This window comes from Argopecten irradians, chromosome 5 (genome assembly GCF_041381155.1).
Source record: "Argopecten irradians isolate NY chromosome 5, Ai_NY, whole genome shotgun sequence".
Classification (NCBI taxonomy): domain Eukaryota; kingdom Metazoa; phylum Mollusca; class Bivalvia; order Pectinida; family Pectinidae; genus Argopecten; species Argopecten irradians.
In genome coordinates, this window is record NC_091138.1 from 39,122,263 (window position 1) to 39,142,472 (window position 20,210).

A 20,210-nucleotide genomic window follows, 5' to 3' on the forward strand; every position below is an offset into this window, starting at 1 on the left:
CTCCAAACCTTAACTTGGAAAGCGTTTCATTGGATAATAGTCATTCCGATATATACGTGTAAGGATATCTGGATACGAACATCGTCAAACGGAGAGTAGTACTACTGAAGATCTATCACCCTCAGGTAAAGTTACTTAAAAACAAAATTATGATTGCATAGTATCAAAATACAGTACAATTCCCATTTATCATTGTAATTTAACAGAATATTTTAATTTAAAATATTTTGCAACTTTCACTAATCTGTTGTGCCTATTTTCCTGTTCTGCTGCTTAATTTCAAAAATTAAGAAAATTGAAAACGAAAAAATAATCATAACTTTTTAGCGTTATTCTTGCACGTCATTGTTACCATTTAAAATTTTGTAATTCAATATACAGACTAATTTTATATAGTAGTTTTAAATGAATAAATCGAAACAAACATCACTACTGTATTATCGCGGTAATATTTCACCGAGGAATTCCGGATGGTCACGAGAATTCTCTAAAGTTGTTAAATTTGACGCTCTGTTTTCATTACTCCGTTCTTTGCTCACTTAAGTCAAAATTCTGGTATTTTCCTACCAAGTAATTAAGAATGATTTGTTTGTTTGTTTGAATAATTTATATCCTATTAACAGCTATGGTCATGTAAGGACGGCCTCCCATGTATGCGGTGTGTTGCGTGTATGTTGTGCGAGGTGTGTGTTTTGGGAGACTGCGGAATATTAATGTTGTGTCTTCTTGTATAGTGGAACTGTTGCCCTTTTTATAGTGCTATATCACTGAAGCATGCCGCCAAAGACACCACGCAACACACCTCACAAGGTCACAATATACTGACAACGGGCGAACCAGTCGTCCCTCTCCCTGTATGCTGAATGCTAAGCAGGAGCAGAAACTACCAATTTTATAGACTTAGGTGTGTCTCGGCCAGGGGACAGAACCCAGAGCCTTCCTCACAGGGACGAACGCTCAACTCAAGGCCAAAAGTGAGGCAGTACCAAGGGAGGAAAGATAAAGTCAGTTAGGAAGAAGAGAAAAGATAAGATCCTAAATTTTACTCGCCTTTTACGATCATGCAATAGGGGCAGCAGGTACAATTCTAACGCCCTACCTGCAGGACAGAATTAAGAATGATAATTTTAAAAATGGTACAATCCGATAAGCGACGGTCCCAGCAAGCGACTTATCATCGAGCTATCAATGTCTAAGAAAGTATGTCTTATGTAAAGAAAAACTTCTTTACATATTTATTTTTTCTTTTTTATTGCTATGTATGTTCTTATATTTAAATGCTCGTCACGCAGATATATCCATATTTCGCAGATGCCATTTGTTAAATGTTAGAGGTGATAACGTTATGGCGATACTACATGTACTTAATTTTAAATGCCGTAGTTAACCAGGTTTGTAGCAGCGATGGGGGATACCAGGGGGTTCCATTAATGGTAAGTTCACAAGAGGACCGTTTTTGCAATGTCATCCTATTTTCGTCGTTTTTCAAGTGACTATTACGAAAAATATTACAGAGAGCGAGTTAACCATGAAAAGCCAATTAGTGGGATATATAAATTTTTTGAACATACATTTTTGAACAACACCATACAATACACTTTACACAGGTACATTGTAAGAACGAAACGAGCGCGTGAGAGGCACCTTAGGGGTATTCTCTACTTATTGATACTTTTGTAGTTTTTTGTGTACAAATACGTGTTTAAGGCCTCAGAATGGAGTATATAGTTCCATTAAAGAAGTACGTTTTCATTTTGGAAAGTAGAACATGTTTTATTGGGATGAATATTGTAAAACATATGAAATATAAATTTAATCTGAAATTTCCCCGCGATGTCGGTCAGATTTACCCGCTGATTATCTGGGTACGTACGGGCACATAGGCTATTTTTAGACAAACACATTTTCGTGTTCTGTTTATATATATCTTTATATGTATTTTTGTCAAAACTGCATATTTGAACAAGATTAAGCAAAGATGAATTCATAAGTAGTATAAATATAAGAAACATAAGTAGTATAAATATAAGAAACTTAATGTGAAGAGGACAACACATTCATTGCAAATTTGCAATTTCGTTTTGATTCCAGAGGATCAAAATGTGCGTTGAATTAATGTAACAACTTTGTGATAATTATTTACACGTACATGTAGATCTTCATAATGGCTGTAACGTTTGAAATATGTCGCTGATCAGAGTAGAAACATGAATAGAGTGGCAATGAAATTTAGCCTCTATTCAGTACAAACAATGGTATGACTTCAGGAAGTTGGTATTTTGCGCTTCTTGACATGATTTATTGATAGAAATGTTCATACAATTTTACAAATGAATAAACTTAAGGTGTTTTTTTTAATCAAAACTGTGTCAACCCATACAGATGATGCATTGTAACATTGTCCCCTTGTAGGAGTGACCATCGGATGCAATCATCTTAAGTAAATCCTATCAATAACCACATAAGAAACAGCTATCAAAATAAAGCTTATGGAGTTTTCATCAGAATTATCATGGTATTTAAGAGAAAATCAAGCTACGTGTTTGTTTAATTAGATCTTGTATACTACATTCTCGAATTTGAAATGTTTTCTCAATGCAAATTTATAAACAAGTCTGTGATATTTGACATCTAAAAGTACTCACGTCATAAAACCTTAGCTTTTGATTTTTTAAATATATATTTCATTAATCTCGAAATTTTAATCGTTGCTTGTCGAATAGATACTCGTCTAGAATGCAGTAGGCTCTAATATTCTTTAGAGTTTGCTCAAGCGATTGAACATTTCATAAATGTCATTTTCAAATGAGATTTAAAAGATCATTTTTATTTGACTTGAATATTTATTTTTCATTCTACAAAAATTGTCGATATTGTATTATTATGAATGGCACAGAAATCAATATGCAAGGTGGGTGTTCTATAACTATAAAAAAAATCGGTGAAATTGTCATAAACCGTTATGCAATTTCATAGAAATAGAATTAATCGGTCACTAAAATTACAGGCCGTGGTATAGGGTAAACAATCTTTTGAATTATTATAATAATATCTAGTCATAGTGACGACGCAATTTCGATGTATCCATTCATGTATTTGATTTAAGTGAGAATAATACATAACTCAAATGAACTTGGGGGGAATATATATATAAAAGATAATCAATTTCGATGTATTCAGACATCTGATTAATCAAAGTTGGATTAATACATTAACTCAAATGAACTTGGAGCAAATACAAAAATAATCATTAATCCGCTTTATTACACTAGTCGCCTGAACAGAAAATAGATTAAAATAAGTAAACATATATGCCTTTGTGATATTTCGGTTAAAGAAGGCGCTGTTTACAAAAACGCTCGTACATTGGTACTCAATATCACATACATTTCAATGGTTAGCGAGCGTAAACTGGATAGATACAACAAACGAAAAAGAGAACATAAAATTTTCAATTTCACTCCAATTCGAACATAAAGTTTTAAAATGCCCATTTGTTATTTGTTGGATATTAGGTAACTAGGTCAACATGAAAACTGAAAGAAAACTAATCAATATTCACATCAGTGTTCGTCAATATGTATATTTTTCAAACAGCATGCTATTCTGAATATGACAGGTAGTGATTTCACCGAATAATTATTATGTCGTTTCGAGTATGAAAAGAAAGCTTTTTAAAGAAATAAAAACATTGACAATTGTCAATGCCCTTTATGCCATAATACGTAGGTTCCATATTGACAGAAATGCATCATATGTAGTCCCTGATATTTAAAAAGTAAACACAAAGATCTTATTGGGCATGTCTTTTCTGACGTCTGAGGGCATTTTATTGAGATAGTAAAAATGACATATATAATTAATATAATGACACAATCAAATAATGTTAACACGAAAATTCTATAGAAAACGAAAAGGAAGCAATGAAAATGACACATTTCAATAAATCACCTTTTCGCAGAAGGGCTCTAACACCATTTTTATTATATCTAATGTCACTCTCATAATTATCGGGTATTCATGCATTTGCATGAAAAGGGCAATAAGGATTCGATATGCATATATGTTTTGTAAAATCGAATCCGATCAAACCAGCGATGCTAACAGTGTTACAAATATTTGGTGACAGAAACATGAACTGAACCCTGACTAACGATCATGCAAATTGTTTGCATATTTTACCAGAACTTACAAACAACACAACTACGAGTCAACAATGATATCTAAGGTTAGGACGGATGCATAGATACCTTTTAGTAATTATATATATAAATTATGTTTAAGTATACCTAGAAGTGATATATAGGCATGCAAATAATCACTAGTTTAAACAGGGTCTGAAACCTTAAAGCATAACATATTAATTCACTTCCGTTCAAAATAAACTCTTATATATTATCATATAAGAGTATTTTCTGAACGGAAGTGAATAAATACATTATGAAAAGGGGGTTAAATGCTGAATTTATCTTTAAGGTTTAAGACTCTGTTTAAACTAGTGCTCTTTTGAAAATATTCAAAATATCCTTTTGGATGTGTTCTCATTGTGATCGTGAAACCTTAATTTAGCACTTTAATTATACAAGAAACTTTTGAAACTGAAGAAAATTACTAATTCGCTTGCTCCTGTATTTTATCGACAACAAATACTATTTGTCAGCGATGGAGAATTTTATATCGCAACTATGGTTTGCACCAGCTGGTATAAAGTAGAATCGAAACATCCCAGATAACTTCATGGACTAGAATTAACATACACATATTTGAAAGGGCACATTTGCTGTTTGTTGCGTTTAAATGCATGTAATCAGTCAGCAAAATGATCTATTATTTTGAAAAGTATAATAATGCATGGACGATGATTTAAGTTTAGGATCGTTTGATATTGGTAAAGAATATATATGTATAAATTGTACCAAATGCTTTACCTCTTACCCCTTTTGGTTTAAATTACTTCTTAAAGGATTTGTGCAGTCATAAATGATAATTTCAGTTTATGCTGGAAATGGCTTTATTAGCACGTGTAGAAACCTCTCCGTGCCGCGCGCGACCGGAATAACCTGTAAGCCGTCAATATCGAGGTCAAATTTTCTGACCACCCGATTATGCATATTTTCTAGCTCTAAACCGTGTGACGTCATAATAGTCCGTGGCTTATAGCTATACATCAACGGTTACAGGAAAAGACGATCAACGATTTTTAATGATTATTTTGAATGAAGTTAATCGTACAATAACTTTGGCTCGAATGTAAATAACTAAAAGAGTGAAATTCGATGTTTCAAATACTCTACTCTATGCTCTAATAGCAGGTATCTTCGTGTAATTATGAAAGAAAATCCGCGCAGAAATAAAAGTTTCGGATTTTTTTTTTTAGAGGAGTTCAGCAACGAATTAGCTTTAATTAGATAATATTTTCCTGTAGTTTTTGATGCATTGTGAATTGCAAAGTTTGTGACTGTAAAATGAAATGTTACGTAACAAGTAAAAATATCCTTTATTAAAGCATCGATGATATGATGCTTGACTTCCGTACACACCCTGACACCGATGATTGATCATTACAAACATTGTGTTGTGTGTTGCTAACCGAATACATTGAGATACATTTATTACAATTCTGTAATATGTTTCAATGTGTAGTAGAAAGAATTTGTTTTTGATGTTATAAAAGATCAGAATATTGAAATTAAGCAAAACTAACTATTTTTTAGACAGTGCGGTCGCTTTCAATTTTTAATCGATATACGAATAGATACACAGATATAGATATATAATTAGCCATGCCTTTGGTTTGATGGTTATGTAATACCTGGACCAAGATGTTGTTTACCTGTACACAACGCCATTCAGCGAACTCACCTGTAATTATCGGGTATTTGGTATTGTCTTACTGTCAATCAGGTTAGGACATCCGTTAAGTGGATTGTGATTTGAATTATGGAAACCCCGTACATCTATGCTCTAGGTTTTTTTATTGTCACCTCCATTTTAAAATGAAGATGTAAAAGAAAATTGAAATAAAATATCTCTGATCATACCTAGGAATATATATTACGTATATATATATGTCGTACACAGGTAAAACAATAATGGAAGTTGACTTATTAAAAAACAAAATGGTTCTAAGAACTATTTCAAGTAAAGTTTTAACCTTAAAAATTTATTCCAGTCAAGTGCTGTAATAACGGAATCATTAGTAAGAATTCTAAGCATGTATTTTCACCGTTTCGAATCTACATGTACATTTGTATAGTCATACAAGAAGGGCTACAGCATTACCACACTAAATATACTTATTTGAATATCACTAAGCATGTTCATCTATCACACTATTTAAATCTCGATCGGTATATGATATACAAAAAGATCGACAATGAATAGGCTATTTTAAGGATATATTAGCATAATTTTGAAATAATGATTTTTTTTTTGAAAATCTACATATATACTGTAATTTAAAAACATACATCAGAAATATCATTGATGTATTTCTGCTTTTTAGTAAACGTTATGGATAAAGTTTCAAAGGCAACAATATAGATATACATATCATTTTCGGTATAAGATCGGTACTGTTAATTTTTCCAATATCACATAACTGACAACCGTCCACATTTTATTTTTACTCAAAAACTGTGCCGTGTTTGCATCGTTATGACAGAAGTTTGAAATAGAAACACGCATTCTAGATATATTCATGCTTAGTTTTGTGATTTTAGATAGTGTTACATTATACTGGTTTTTTTTTTTATTACACAGAAATTTACATAATATGCTATCTAAATCTCAGTCCAGACTGATCCGAACACCATTGTGATATCGCTATCAAATTTGACTGTTTATCTAATCTAAAGTTAGATATATGCTTGTTTGAATGTTTGAAATGGTGTAAATGGAATGTTTTGAAACTGAAAATATCTACGTCAAAAAGCTAGAATAACCATTTACTCGAAAAACTCAAATTGTAGATACGTATATGTGCTGTATAGATAGATAGTACTAGGCTTACCTTGTGTAGCCGCGGACTACTGTGACATCACAAGACCACATGACCGCCTAGCTCATTATCTCTGAACCGTAGTCGTCACTACCCGTAAATCACAACCAAAACCAACCAATAGCACTTAAAGCTAGGCAATTCGTTGGGTGGGACTTGATTTTTCATTCATTCAAAGCAATATCCTGACGTATTATCAAAAAAAAATTTGGCTGCACAAATCCTTTAACTGTGTGTGAAGTTACATAGGTTTTTGTTTTACTAAAAAGGGCAGTATTTTTCGTATATCACCCTTCACTAAATGTTAACGTTTTATTTGAATTCATTTTTGAAGTATGATTTGTTTCAATTGACAGCCATGATGTCTGAATCCGAGATCCAGGGTTTTGTAGCGTTAGACTACGTGGTGTTTGTGTCAATCCTCCTGGTATCTATAGGAATAGGCGTATACCAGGCCTGCTGTAAACCCAAACAAGACACCATCAAACAGTATATACTAGCCGACAGGAAGCTCAACATCCTACCAGTGGCCATGTCAATGACAGTCTCTTTCCAGTCCTCCATCATGTTACTAGGCAACCCAGCAGAGATCTATGTGTATGGGATACCCTTCATGTGGCAAGCTATTGGACTGGTATTATCTAACTATTTGCCTTATGCTCCATTGTTCCACTTATCCATCCGCTCAAAATCACCAGTGTGTACGAGGTAAGTACGTAAGGAGTCCATAAAAGCGACTAAATTTGGGACAATAATGGTTTTTTTTCCAAACCCCTTAACGTTTCTTTTGGGAGTAAAGCAACGCTCTTTTCCTTGGCCTTGCCATTTAAGAGCATATTGACGAAACATTATTGCTTAAAATGTATTGTTTTACAAATGTATTCTTCAGCAAGGTACCTCTGTAATGGTCCGAGTCAGATCAATTATAACACATTGTGCAGCGATTTTACCTTTCGGACAGGTGTTGATTAAACGACAACATTGTATGAGATAAAATTAATACAATCGTTCACCTCCTGGGGGTAAGACAAGGGAATCACAACTCAAGAGGTACTATTCTTAAATTGTCAAACATAGGTTGCCGAGTGTTAAACAGATTCATATAGTCTCACCTCAAGGGGCTAAGGGGCAAATGATGATTTGTCTCTTCAACTGTTCTCGTTGGATGCATTCCGAACAGGAAAGGTGGATATTTCTGTCCAGATTAAGATAATATTGTATAAAAATTTCATTTTTAGAATCACAATGTTACCCCTCTACGTTTGTTGCAACGATCAATATGTGAGTATTTTAAATTGTTTTGGTTAGAAGATTTTATCGTGTCTCTAAGTAATTTCTTTAATCAGTATTTTCAGCTCCGCTTCCAAAGTAAAGCACCTCGGGTAGTAGCAACGAGTATGGGGATTTTGTTTAATGTAAGTATTGGTGTAAATAAATATTTACATTGTAACATTATGTATAAGATTTCAATAATTCAAAATTAAATTATTATATAACGTAATGACAAAAAGAGAATTATTTGATTAAGTAGACTAGATAGTTACAAAGTAACCAATGAGGATTATCTTTTCAGGTTGTGTATATGGGGATCGTCCTGTTTGGACCTGGAATCGCAATCGAAGCAGGTTTGTGACAGTTCAGTTATATATACAGCCTAATATTCAAGTATTCATAATATGTATTCATAATATGTATTCATTATATACATAAGTGCAATAATAAATAACTCGAAAGAAGAAGTGTGACAATATGTTACTGTCAAGCGGGCAAACAATATTGCAATGCAAATTGTATGTTAATGATGTTACAACATATTGTTTTCCGACAGGTTTTGTTGTAACCTTTACAGCTGGTACATCACAATATCATTAATACATATATATTCATTATATATTTGAATGACGTACAGTACTACACACTAATGAAGACTAATGGTCGTCTTTAAGACAACAAAGGTCACATTCAGATGACCTTTGTATTAGCCAATCAAATTGCATTTTACTAATTTTTGAATGTTACTTTGATTCATGGCGCAGTCTAGCCATTCTTTAAGAGTCGGCAGTAACATGGACATTATCATAAGTTTGAAAGACTGTTTCTAATTGGCTGAATATAGGCAATTGTATTGTAATCATTGTCTGATCAAAATTTCTTATCTACTACCATCAACCTAGTGTAAAATGAAGATTCATGATGCAGTCAGATTTGGTTTTACACTGTATAGCATCTTGTTTTCTTTTCAATAGTAACAGATTTTCCAATGTGGGCCTCGGTGTTAGCAGTAGCAATCACGGCCATTATCGGCACGGCAACGGTACGTACAATACGTTAACTTACTTAACATATTATTTGGTGGTTTATGATTAGAAGAAAATTAAAAATGTGTTTTATTTGACTCATGTCAATTTAGTTCATATCACTGCCCTGTAGGATCGTACAATGTGGCTTATTGGATTTAAAAAAAAAAAACATTAGACTTTTCTTACATTATTTGACTGCTCTGCAAGCAGGCCGTAATTGTACAAGCTGCCTCGATTGCATCATCGTAAAAGGTGACTACAATTATGATCTTATCTTTTCTATTTCCCCTAATTGACTTTTTGCTAATATAATGTCTTCCTTGACACCGTCTTACATTTGACTATGAATTGAGTGCTCGTCCCTATGAGAAAGGCTCTGGATTTTGTCCTATGACCGAGACATATCATAGTAAATAAAACTGGTAGCTTCTGCTCCTACTTAGCGCACAACAAAATGGAGTGGGACGACTGGTTTGTCGTTGTCAGTAACGTTACCGGATGGGATGTGCTGCTATGTATCTTTGGCGGCATGCTTCAGTGAGATAGCACTATTAAAATTAATGGCACGAGTCCAACTATCACAAGGAGACGTAACAGGAATATACCGCAGCATTCCGAAACATACACATATGGCATGCCAAGCGTTATATCATTTACGAACTGAATATTTACATGCAATGCATATTCCACTGTCTCCCAAAAGACGCACCTCACACTTCTCACACGCAAGACACCACTAATTTGGTAGACCGTCTTTAAGCTTCAATAGACCTAGTTGTTAAAAGGAGGTAAATATTATAAATCGAGCATTTACATAGTATATTTTATTGATATTCAATAATTCCAAATACATACGTTTTTAATATAATTATTTGTGATTATATTATTTAACTTGATATATGGGACGAATCAAATTATGCAATATGATTAATATTGAACATACAATATTTCAAAATAGATGTAAAGAATGCAAATAAACTTAGAATATAAATTCGACATAATAGATAACAAATGGGATATTTACTAACATTAATTATCAAATAGAAATACTTTTTGATCAGTTAAGTATGTATGTTTCTAATACAAATACTAAAGTATTGAATATAAATACAAATCATACACAATTAAAATAGAAATATTAAATATACAATTTAGATAAAATACATCGAGTATTATGACATGTCAAACGTTGGTATATTATTCGTATTCGTATTACTTATATTGTATAATCTATGTTGTCTTCTTCGTGATGCATACAATGATACCATGTGAATGAATAATATGAAATGACGAATATACAACATAAAAATTGATATTGAACGGTGGAATATGATTTGCAATATACGATATGAATGACAAATATACAATAAGAATACAAGACTATACATCACAAATATCCCAAAATGTCAAATTGTACAATATAGCATTCAAAAATACAATAATATATCAGAATTTAACAACGTTTGATGCGCCATAAACTATAAATATTCAGTTATTGAGCAATGCAACGTTTGACATCCCATATACTCACATTACAACGCGCAATACGTTGTACTTATCTGTTCTTGTAAATATCAGAGAATGAAGAGACTACGAATATGTTCAAAATCAGGTGAACTTTTATTCCAAATACAATAACGTTACTGGCATGATATGTAACTAGTACCCTGCGATACGTCAGGATATTGCGGCTGTTGACAGACACTGTCAAATATTTCTACTCTGATTTTTTATTGCCATAATATGTAATGAAACTTGGGTCATTGAGATTTTGCCTACATTAGATTTAGAAATATGATCAAGACTTTATCTACTTTGATGTCTTCGTATTCCTTCTGGGTCCATCATTAAATCCACGGTCGCCGGATGGTCCCTGAAAGCTTCCGATCATAAATGCGCACGCTAGTATCGATATCCTTCCATCATTATGTCTTAGTGATTGCAGCATATGTTATGTATCTCACCTAACTCTGTTTTACCAATAATCTTTTTCCTATATTGATAACATCAACAATATGAATATTTTGATTATCGTGGTCCCCACAAAATGTCCAAACGCTTTAACCTTTTCAGCCGTTGTAATTGTGTAACATACAGAACATTGTGTAACATACAGAACAACATTGATGGGCTTAGATATAGTTATACAGAAATTTAAACATCTTTGTTCATTACGGTGTGTAACACGTTAAAATGTCCGTAGGATGTTGTTTCTAGATAAGTTGGTTGATTTGCTTAACAATTAACAGCTAGATTTATTTAAGGACATTCTCCTGTATTCGATGTGTTAAAAACTGTATGTATGGGGATGGTGTGGTGCTGTGTTTCTTGCAATAGTGCAAACTTGCTTTTTATAGCGTTATCTCACTGAAGCATGCCTCCAAACACACCAAACAAACACATCCCACCGGACACATTATACAGACAACATGTAAATATGTCGTCCAACACCCTTATGCCCGGCGAAACAGGAGCAGAAACTATTTATAGACTAAGGTGTCCCTCAGCCAGGGGAGGGAAATCAGAGCCTTCCTTAGAGGGATGAACGCTCAAATCTAGAACAACAATGAGGCGGTAGGAAGATGAAAGTAAATTAGAAAGAAAGAAAAGTCTAACTTCCTATCTGTAGAGCTAAAGAGAACTCATGTTATTAAGACAGGTGAATTTTGATATCCTGAATCACTTTGTATTTTGCTCTATAGAAAACGTTAAAAACAGTTCATGCGATATCGATTGCATATGAGAATATATATCAATATTTGCAGTGAGAAAAAATGTATTTTAATATTGTGAATCACTATATATATTTTTGAAGATATTTTTTCCAGAATATTGCATGAAAACGTCTATATTAAGATGACAATATAATGGCTATGGAAATGCTCAACCAAATTGAATTAAAGACGCTGTCCTTTTACATCTGGCAAACTTGTGTTCGCATTTTATTCATACACATTAACCAGAAAACAAATGCAACGCGAAATGATTTGAATTTCCAATTACATGTAGGCAGATGTGAGAGTTCCTTTAAAAAAGGAATGTACATATACGTTGGAATTCTGTTTTACGGAGATATGTGGCATAGATTTGTACCACAGGATATATATCATTAAATTGTTTGGGATGTAAGTATTACTATTTTATTGAAAAATTATAGGAAGATATATCTTGATAATGCAAGATATGAAAATGAATGAAGTTTATGTTTTACAGGGAGGTATGAAGGCGGTCGTGTGGAGTAATGTGTTCCAGTTCCTGGTTGTCTTTGCTGGAATATTCAGTATTATAATACAGGTAAACCTCATCATATCTTATATATGTATATAATAATGTATTCAGTGTATTTCTGCTTTAATATCATGTATTTAAAATTAAAGATGCGTTGATGTTAGAAACGTTTTGTTCATTCAATACTTCCCTTGTTTTTCATATGTCTATTGTATGCTTAACCATGTTCATATATTCATATATATTCATAGATCTCCTGATTACCTTCACCTTGTGTAATCAATAAAACAGCTCTATTATATCTACAGAGTACGATAGAGGTGGGAAGTTTTCAGTCAGTGTTTGATATAGCGTATGAAGGAAGGCGCCTACGGTATCCATTGTACGTACATGTATATTATATATGTATTATTAAAACGTATGTATTTATTTTACAATTCCCAAATACGAGAATTGTAAAGTAGAGCTTATTAGTTACTAATACTTTCATGTGACAATCGGATACATGTGAAAACAGGTTTATTAAAGATGCTCCACCGCCGACAGAGCATAAATGATATTCATCACTCGAACAGTAATTGGTGTTTAATCGTGTGTATATATATATAATTAGCACAAAAATGCAATAAAATATAAAAATAAATATAAATATTTTATTTTGTCTTTGGTGCATAAGCAATCAGTATTTCATTCATAGTGACATGGAATCTTGTCGGGATGCAATTAATTATTTTTTTTTAAATATTTTTAACTTTAAAATTAGAAACTTTTCAATGGTGGTTATGGTGTAAGTAAGTAACTTTTTTAACCTGAAGAAAAATTACTAAATCGTCTGCTCATGTTTTTGATAGTAAAAAAATAATGTTTGTCAGTGGTGAAGCAGTTTAACTTATAATGACACTTTCAGCTCGAGCCCCAACCCAACTGTACGACACTCGTACTGGACACTGATCATAGGGTCGTCTATCTCGCTGGCCTACCTCTTACCTACCCAGGCAACCACACAGAGGATTTGTTCAGTTCCTACACAGAGGGACGCACGAAAGTAAGAACGTATCGCTTGTTTTCCTTATCATAATTTTGCTCACGCTCATTGTCTCAAGTTTTAAAATGTAGGCGCAAGTCAAAACTCCAATACTATGATATCAATGAGGCCATGGTAAAATCCGATCATTCGAGTACAAGTGATGTGAGTTTGGAAATGCGGAATGACAAGGTCTTCGAATAATACGCGTGGTTATTTTAACAAAGTTACTTTCCATGTAGGTAAAACATTTTTGAAATAATTTGGTTCTGTCCTTCCAGAGTGGTAATGGTATCGGCAGTGACGACGGTCGTCAACTTCCTACTCTCCTGCAGTGTGGGGATTTTCGCCTACGCTTTCTTCTACAAAACCAGATGTGATCCATTGGAGTCCAAAGCTATCGAAAATTCAAACACAGGTAGGCCGACCTAGGAAACTAAACATTCATTTATATCGTAGGGTAAAGCTTATCGGTTAAGCTGTACGTCCTGTAGATCTCCGTGTATACTTTAGATAGAGTTGTCTTTCCTTACACTCTCCTACACCTCTGTCAAAGGCTAATGCCAAGTATGGCAAGATTAGTATTAAGAATTTAGTTTCTTGAGGTACTTTAAAGTAATGACGTAATTTTAACACACTAAATATATTGCATATCTATTTTGTATTAAACAGTAAAAGTGTCAAATCATTATTTAACACAAAATGCAATTTGGCGATAGTTTTTAAATTTGTATTTTCTCCTTCTTGTTTTCTCTTCATGCTCGTCAGATTCTACCCTACCTGGTTGTGGTATTGTTCCGTGATATTCCTGGAATGGCTGGAGTATTTGTCGCCGCTGTCTTCAGTGCTTCCCTCAGGTAATACACTCGCTCGATACGTTTGATGTGGTGTTATTGTCTACGGGAATGCATGGATTACATTGATCAGACTGGAAGCTAAATAAACTGAAAGAAGATAATATATCAAAGTAAATTTGTGAAAGTTAATTTCCGCAAAGTAATATCTAGCTCACCTATATTTGAAGTTATTTTAGTTCACTTTTTGTGATATACATGTACGCGAAATTGAATCTCTGCGAACTTGTTTTGAAATGGAAATCGCGAAATTATATATCCGCGAAAAAAGTATGTGAACAGTAATTAATTACAGAAACGCAAATTGTAAATAAAACATTACATGTATCATACATCCTCAGTGAATGAAGTTTATTCATTAATTTATCATTACAGTGCTATTACGTCACTGTTGAGCAGTCTATCAGCGCAGACAGTAGTGGACATTATCCGACCACTGGTCAAGGATATCAGTGAAGCTAAAGCAACTCTTATAGCAAAACTTTGCGGTACGTATTTCAATGTGTATTGCATTTCTGCCTAAAACCATAGACTATTTCGTAAGTAAATATCTTTAAAAATACATGGTAATTTCCTACTTATCATAATCACCCTGATAATCATTGGCAGATTGATATAGTAGATATTTACACCATTTAGATAGAGGTTACAAAATGATTGGTTGTTGTATATTGAATTTGTTCCTCACGAGTGAGTTATTTTTTAAAAGTTACAAAAGACACGAGCTTTAGCGAGTGACTTTTTTGAACTTTTGAAAAATAAGTTACGACCAGTTTGTACCACAATCATATTCGTTTTTAGCCGATAGAAATACGGCAGGGATATGGTAACGTGTTTTTTTGACGAAATATGCAAATAAGGTTGTAGTAATATTTTTATCAGCAGCAAAAAGGCACTTATTAATGTTAAAGAGTAATCGTTAGATAAAGAATCCATCGATATCAAATTCTTCTAATTGGGAACATCTTTAGGATTAAATGATACTCATTTAACGTCTTATTGAGTTCAAATCTTCATCGGTGGTTCCAGAAAAAAAAACTCAATGTCGGACTAAAGGTATGCATGTAAAAGCATTCGCAATACACGACATCGTCAATTTCCCGCCAGATAATCATCAAGCCATATTACCATCCAGATCAAGTTCGTTTCGTACGCGTTAAATCTACGAAACTTTTCAGTAAAATTCTTGTCCTTCAAGATGTATTATTAGTACTAAAGGTCAATTTTACATGTATGAAAACGTCACGTATTTTGACACAACGACCACGCATAAGCTTTCCAACAGCAGTTTTGGACGTCAAGCGGCGATCACAACATAAAATGATGTCATTTGATTATTGATGACGTAGACAATGATGACGTGACACTAAAAAAATAAATAGTTCGGTCAAAGTTCTTCGTGTCAGTCAATCAGATTGTGTACAGAGTTAATACCACGTGTGGTATGAACAAATTGTTAATCAACTGCTGCAGTGTTTATTCAATGTCCTGAGAGTTGAATAACACCGCCTGTTTTGGTAGAAATAAAAAAAATCATTCAAAATAACTACTGCATCAACATCAACAAATAAATATAAACCTACCTTTTCTTTTTTGGAGTGAAAATCAATAAGATGATAAATGTTTTGACACATGTAAGGATACATATATCATTTTTTTCAGTACCAGCATATGGAATCATAGGAATAGGTATTTCATTTGTAATTGCTGAAATAGAAGGCCCACTGTCAGAGGTATGTACAGATATGAGATTTCATTGGGCAACATGGTCAATTGTGACTGAAACGGACACCACAGCACGAGCATTGTGATGATTCTTCTGTTTCTTTTATTAACTACTATTCTTTCAAACATGGAATTTTAACTTTGAAAAAGAATTTACGTATTTTATGGTTGGATTAATATGAAAAACAAAAGTTTCAAAAAAATTCAAATATCTTCACATTGATATATTTAGTTTTATGTCTTTTTGATAAGATTGTATACTGCTTGCTGTCCAGTTTTGGTGGAGCTTCAGCCGGAATGTTCTTCTTTGCCGCCTACTGTCCCTGGGCGAACAGTAAGGTATATGGGATATCTCGTAAATTTCACACTTAATCTACATTCAAAAAAGTCAAAAGCTAATGTCGGTACCGACATCGTAATGAAAAAGAAAATCTGGTTAATCGAAAGAAGATAAAACGAAAATCCACTTTGTATTGAACTCCTGTCAGAATACACGGGAAAAGAGCCCTGACCAATCAGCTCCTAACTAGTAAGCCTTTTAACAATACCTGTTCAGCAAAACAGTTTATCAAAATAAGATATACATTTGCTTACCGATAGGTTACACAGATGATACTCTCAAACAGTTTATATCTTTTTACGAAGGGGGTAATTACGGGAGGACTGACAGGAATGGAACTGGTGATGTGGATTGCCCTCGGACAGAGTTTCTCCCCGACACGCCTCAGAGCACAGACCTTACCTCCAGTCTCCACGGACCAGTGCTGGGGTCATAACCAGAGTCTTTTGCTAGGCAACGCCACAACTCTCACACAACCAACTACTCCTGTCTTCGTCAGTTCGGGAAATAGAACAAAAGTATAGCTGATAGTGTCCTTGTTGAAGAATTCTTAAAAATATATGTATATACAAAAATATATGTATATTCCCTATGATAAATTTACAAAACAAAAAACGTTTACAATTATGTCATGTTAACATGATTACAAACTTTTAACGTTAAAGTATTTGAAACATCAAAAATAAACTTAATTTTCGTACATCTTCAACATCTTTTTGCTCATTCTTCTATTCACATTTTTTTTCGCAGTGAAGGGATAGACATCCTGTACTCAATATCATACTATTGGCTGGTACCCTTGTGTATGCTGTTCACTATTATTATCGGATCCTTGGTATCCATACTGACAGGTACGTAAAGTGATTATGCACATTAACCCTTTGATATTCCAAAAAGTGGTAGTCTTGTCTTTGAATTATGACAGCACAAATGTGTCTTATGGTGCGAGTGAGTAAAAATAATTATACAAACTTCCATAACGAGTGTAGTTGTTTTTAAAATTAATTTCTTCCTACATTTTGGTCAGTTTTTATTTTGATTGAATGTTAAAGTTATAAGTTCTAAAGAATTGTGTGAGAGCCATTCTGAACAAGGACAAGCACTTTGTTTTAATGATTAACTGAATAAAATAGGGTGGGTGTTTTTATTATAAAATCGTTTTCTTTTCCGTGTTAACCAACCAGGACGACCGGACCCTGCCGATGTGGATGTCCGTTACGTTCTACCTTTCTTTGACCACTGTTTTCCCTGCCTCCCTCGGACAGTACGAACACGTCTGTATGGCGGGGTCAAGTTTCACGAGGTTAGTAACTTAACCATTACATGACAAGATCATTTGATTTATTGTCCTATATCACGATTGCAACGAATTGATGATTATCAACTATGGACCTTTGTTGGGGTCCATATGGTGCTATCCCGTCTGTGCATATTACAGAGTTAGCTCCCTTGCGGGTAGGTATCGATTGTAACGTCATTATTTCGTGAGCGCAATTCACGTCATTTTCTCCGAAACGTATGACGTTATGCTACCAATTACATGACGTCACAATCAATACCTACCCACAAGTGCAGATAATCTGTAATATGCAAATTCGGAATACGAGTTGAGTTGAGATGTTTATCGTACCGTTAGTATAATTGGTTTCCGGGTACGACGGAGTGTTATACCGCCCTGGTAAAATTAAATATGACCGAGGGTGTAGTCTGAGGTTATTAACACCTTATGCTCCTTCATTTCTGTATAAGATGTTTAGTCTACTTGACAAATGTCAAAGGTATTATCTGATATGCACGTTAATCACTGGAAAAACGCCTGGAGAACTCAACGTGGGGCAATGAAGTCTGAAACATCTAAAACATGTCTAATTTTAGATGATAATAGATTAATTTTCTGATTGCACCAAAAGTTTAAATACTTTGTTGTACACGGTATGATATATTTTCAAATATTCAGCATCATTTTATTTAAAATTGTGTATATTTGATTTATGATATAACTAAAAGTGTCTTTGCAGTCAGCTGACGGTGTCTGCTTTTTGACCCAATCTGTAGAGTCTCTTATTCTAAGTAAGGTCACTCTTGATTCTTAGTAGGGTCACTCGACAGGAACACGTATTTTTCCTGTTTTTCTGCAATTAAATATAAATGTATTTTTCTGTTTCCGACAGAGAAAAACCTGGCTGAAGAGTTTGGAACTAAAGCAAGTTGAAAATGAAGGGTACACCGTTAATACAACATTAAGCTCAATACCGGGACAAGACAATTGTAACTCAAATACTCATAATACTAATAAAAGCCACAAAGACCGAAATTCTGAGAATATACGGAAACGACAATCGGAGTCAAATCGACCCACTTCATTGATAGGGGAACACCCCGGTGGTGGTTCGTCTTCTACACACGTGTCGGCTCGGGACAATACCAGTGATGTTGACGACACTAGACAAGTTGAAATTTTAATGGATAAAACACTTAAGCAAGCAAATAGAGATTTAGTACATATCCGAAATACGGACTCCGGAGAACACCAAAATACTTACTCGACTTATCTGTAGTTATTGTGATTTCTCATTCTGTTATGTATAGTGATTTTGAAGTATGCACCAATACTTGAATAAACGTTCATGCATGACATTATCAATGTATATACAACAATAGCGTAGGAAGTTGAAAGGTAATGGGGGGGGGGGGAGGGGGCAATGGTCCTAAATATTTCGTAACCCCCCCCGTCCTCCCCCTCACGCGCACTGCACCCAAAGGAGATACTTAATATAATATTAATATATATATATATATATATATATATCATTACACATAATCCTTGTACACATCTATAGTCAGTGGCACAGCTAGCAGGATATCAATAAATACGCAAATTAGCGTGCGAGTTTGGGGGGTCCAGGGGTATCCCCTGGAAAATGACTGTGATGACCACAACGATGCATTTTGTTGATTTTGCGATAGACGAAGGGGGTGGGGGGATGGGGTCCGGGTATCTCCACCGGGAAAAAAATACGATTTAGAATGGCTGAGATGAGTTTTGCGATGCATTTGGTTGAATTTGCGAACACCGAAGGCGCGAGATTTTGTGATTGAGAGGGGGGTAGGTCCGGGGATCTCCCTGGGAACATTTTTTATGATTTAGAATGGCTGAGATGAGTTTTACGATGTATTGTGATGAATTTGCAAGCACCAAAGGCGTGAGATTTTGTTGTTTTGGGGGTCCTGGGGTCTCCTCCGGGAAAAACTTTTGGAAACGATTTGGAATTGCTGAGATGAATTTTACGATGTATTTTGATGAATTTGCGAGCGCCGAAAGCGCGTGATTTTGTTGTTTGCTGAGAAAAAATATTACGTTTTGGAATGACTGAGACGAGTTTTATAATGTATTTTGATGATTTTCAAGCGTTCTTAACACGGTAAATTTTTCGATCTAAAGTTAATTGCATTTAGAAATGATAATTGTGAGTGTCGTCATACCATTATGCAACCCAAGTCGATCTGAACATACCGGATTCACACCATCGGCACATTGTTGTGTAACTTAAAATAAAAATGATTTGAATGTCTTGCTAAGACATATGAACAAATTAATCATTTAAGAAGCATTTTTGAAATAGTATAATCCCTTGATGGACATTTTTAGTCTAGTTTGTGTGTATTGAATTATCATTACTAAAGGTTTGAACATTATGTGTTTGAACGTTTTAGGAAACCCGTCGCGCAGCGGAAAATT

General features: G+C 34.1%; 1 protein-coding gene and 1 long non-coding RNA gene across 2 annotated transcripts; both read left to right on the plus strand.

The window, feature by feature from the left end:
* The first annotated feature begins 7,361 nt into the window (after positions 1-7,361).
* On the plus strand, positions 7,362-16,995 carry LOC138324414 (sodium-dependent multivitamin transporter-like). Its single transcript, XM_069269479.1, has 9 exons — positions 7,362-7,708; positions 8,574-8,625; positions 12,514-12,594; positions 13,436-13,573; positions 14,321-14,409; positions 14,782-14,894; positions 16,069-16,139; positions 16,384-16,470; positions 16,777-16,995. Exons 1-9 carry the CDS (start codon positions 7,362-7,364, stop codon positions 16,993-16,995), a joined length of 1,197 nt encoding a protein of 398 aa, XP_069125580.1.
* Positions 16,996-17,221: 226 nt separating this feature from the next.
* LOC138323802 (uncharacterized) lies at positions 17,222-19,167 on the plus strand. Its single transcript, XR_011208596.1, has 3 exons — positions 17,222-17,322; positions 17,656-17,774; positions 18,643-19,167. It is a non-coding gene; the product is annotated as an uncharacterized lncRNA (long non-coding RNA).
* Positions 19,168-20,210: the final 1,043 nt, after the last annotated feature.

What these genes read in the sequence shown, in the direction of transcription:
- LOC138324414 (XM_069269479.1), top strand. Translation starts at nt 7,362, where the DNA reads ATGTCTGAATCCGAGATCCAGGGTTTTGTAGCGTTAGACTACGTGGTG. An exon ending in TGGAATCGCAATCGAAGCAG is followed by an intron (nt 8,626 to 12,513) that starts GTTTGTGACAGT and finishes TATGTTTTACAG; the next exon opens with GGAGGTATGAAGGCGGTCGT. An exon ending in GTCCCTGGGCGAACAGTAAG is followed by an intron (nt 16,471 to 16,776) that starts GTATATGGGATA and finishes CTTTTTACGAAG; the next exon opens with GGGGTAATTACGGGAGGACT.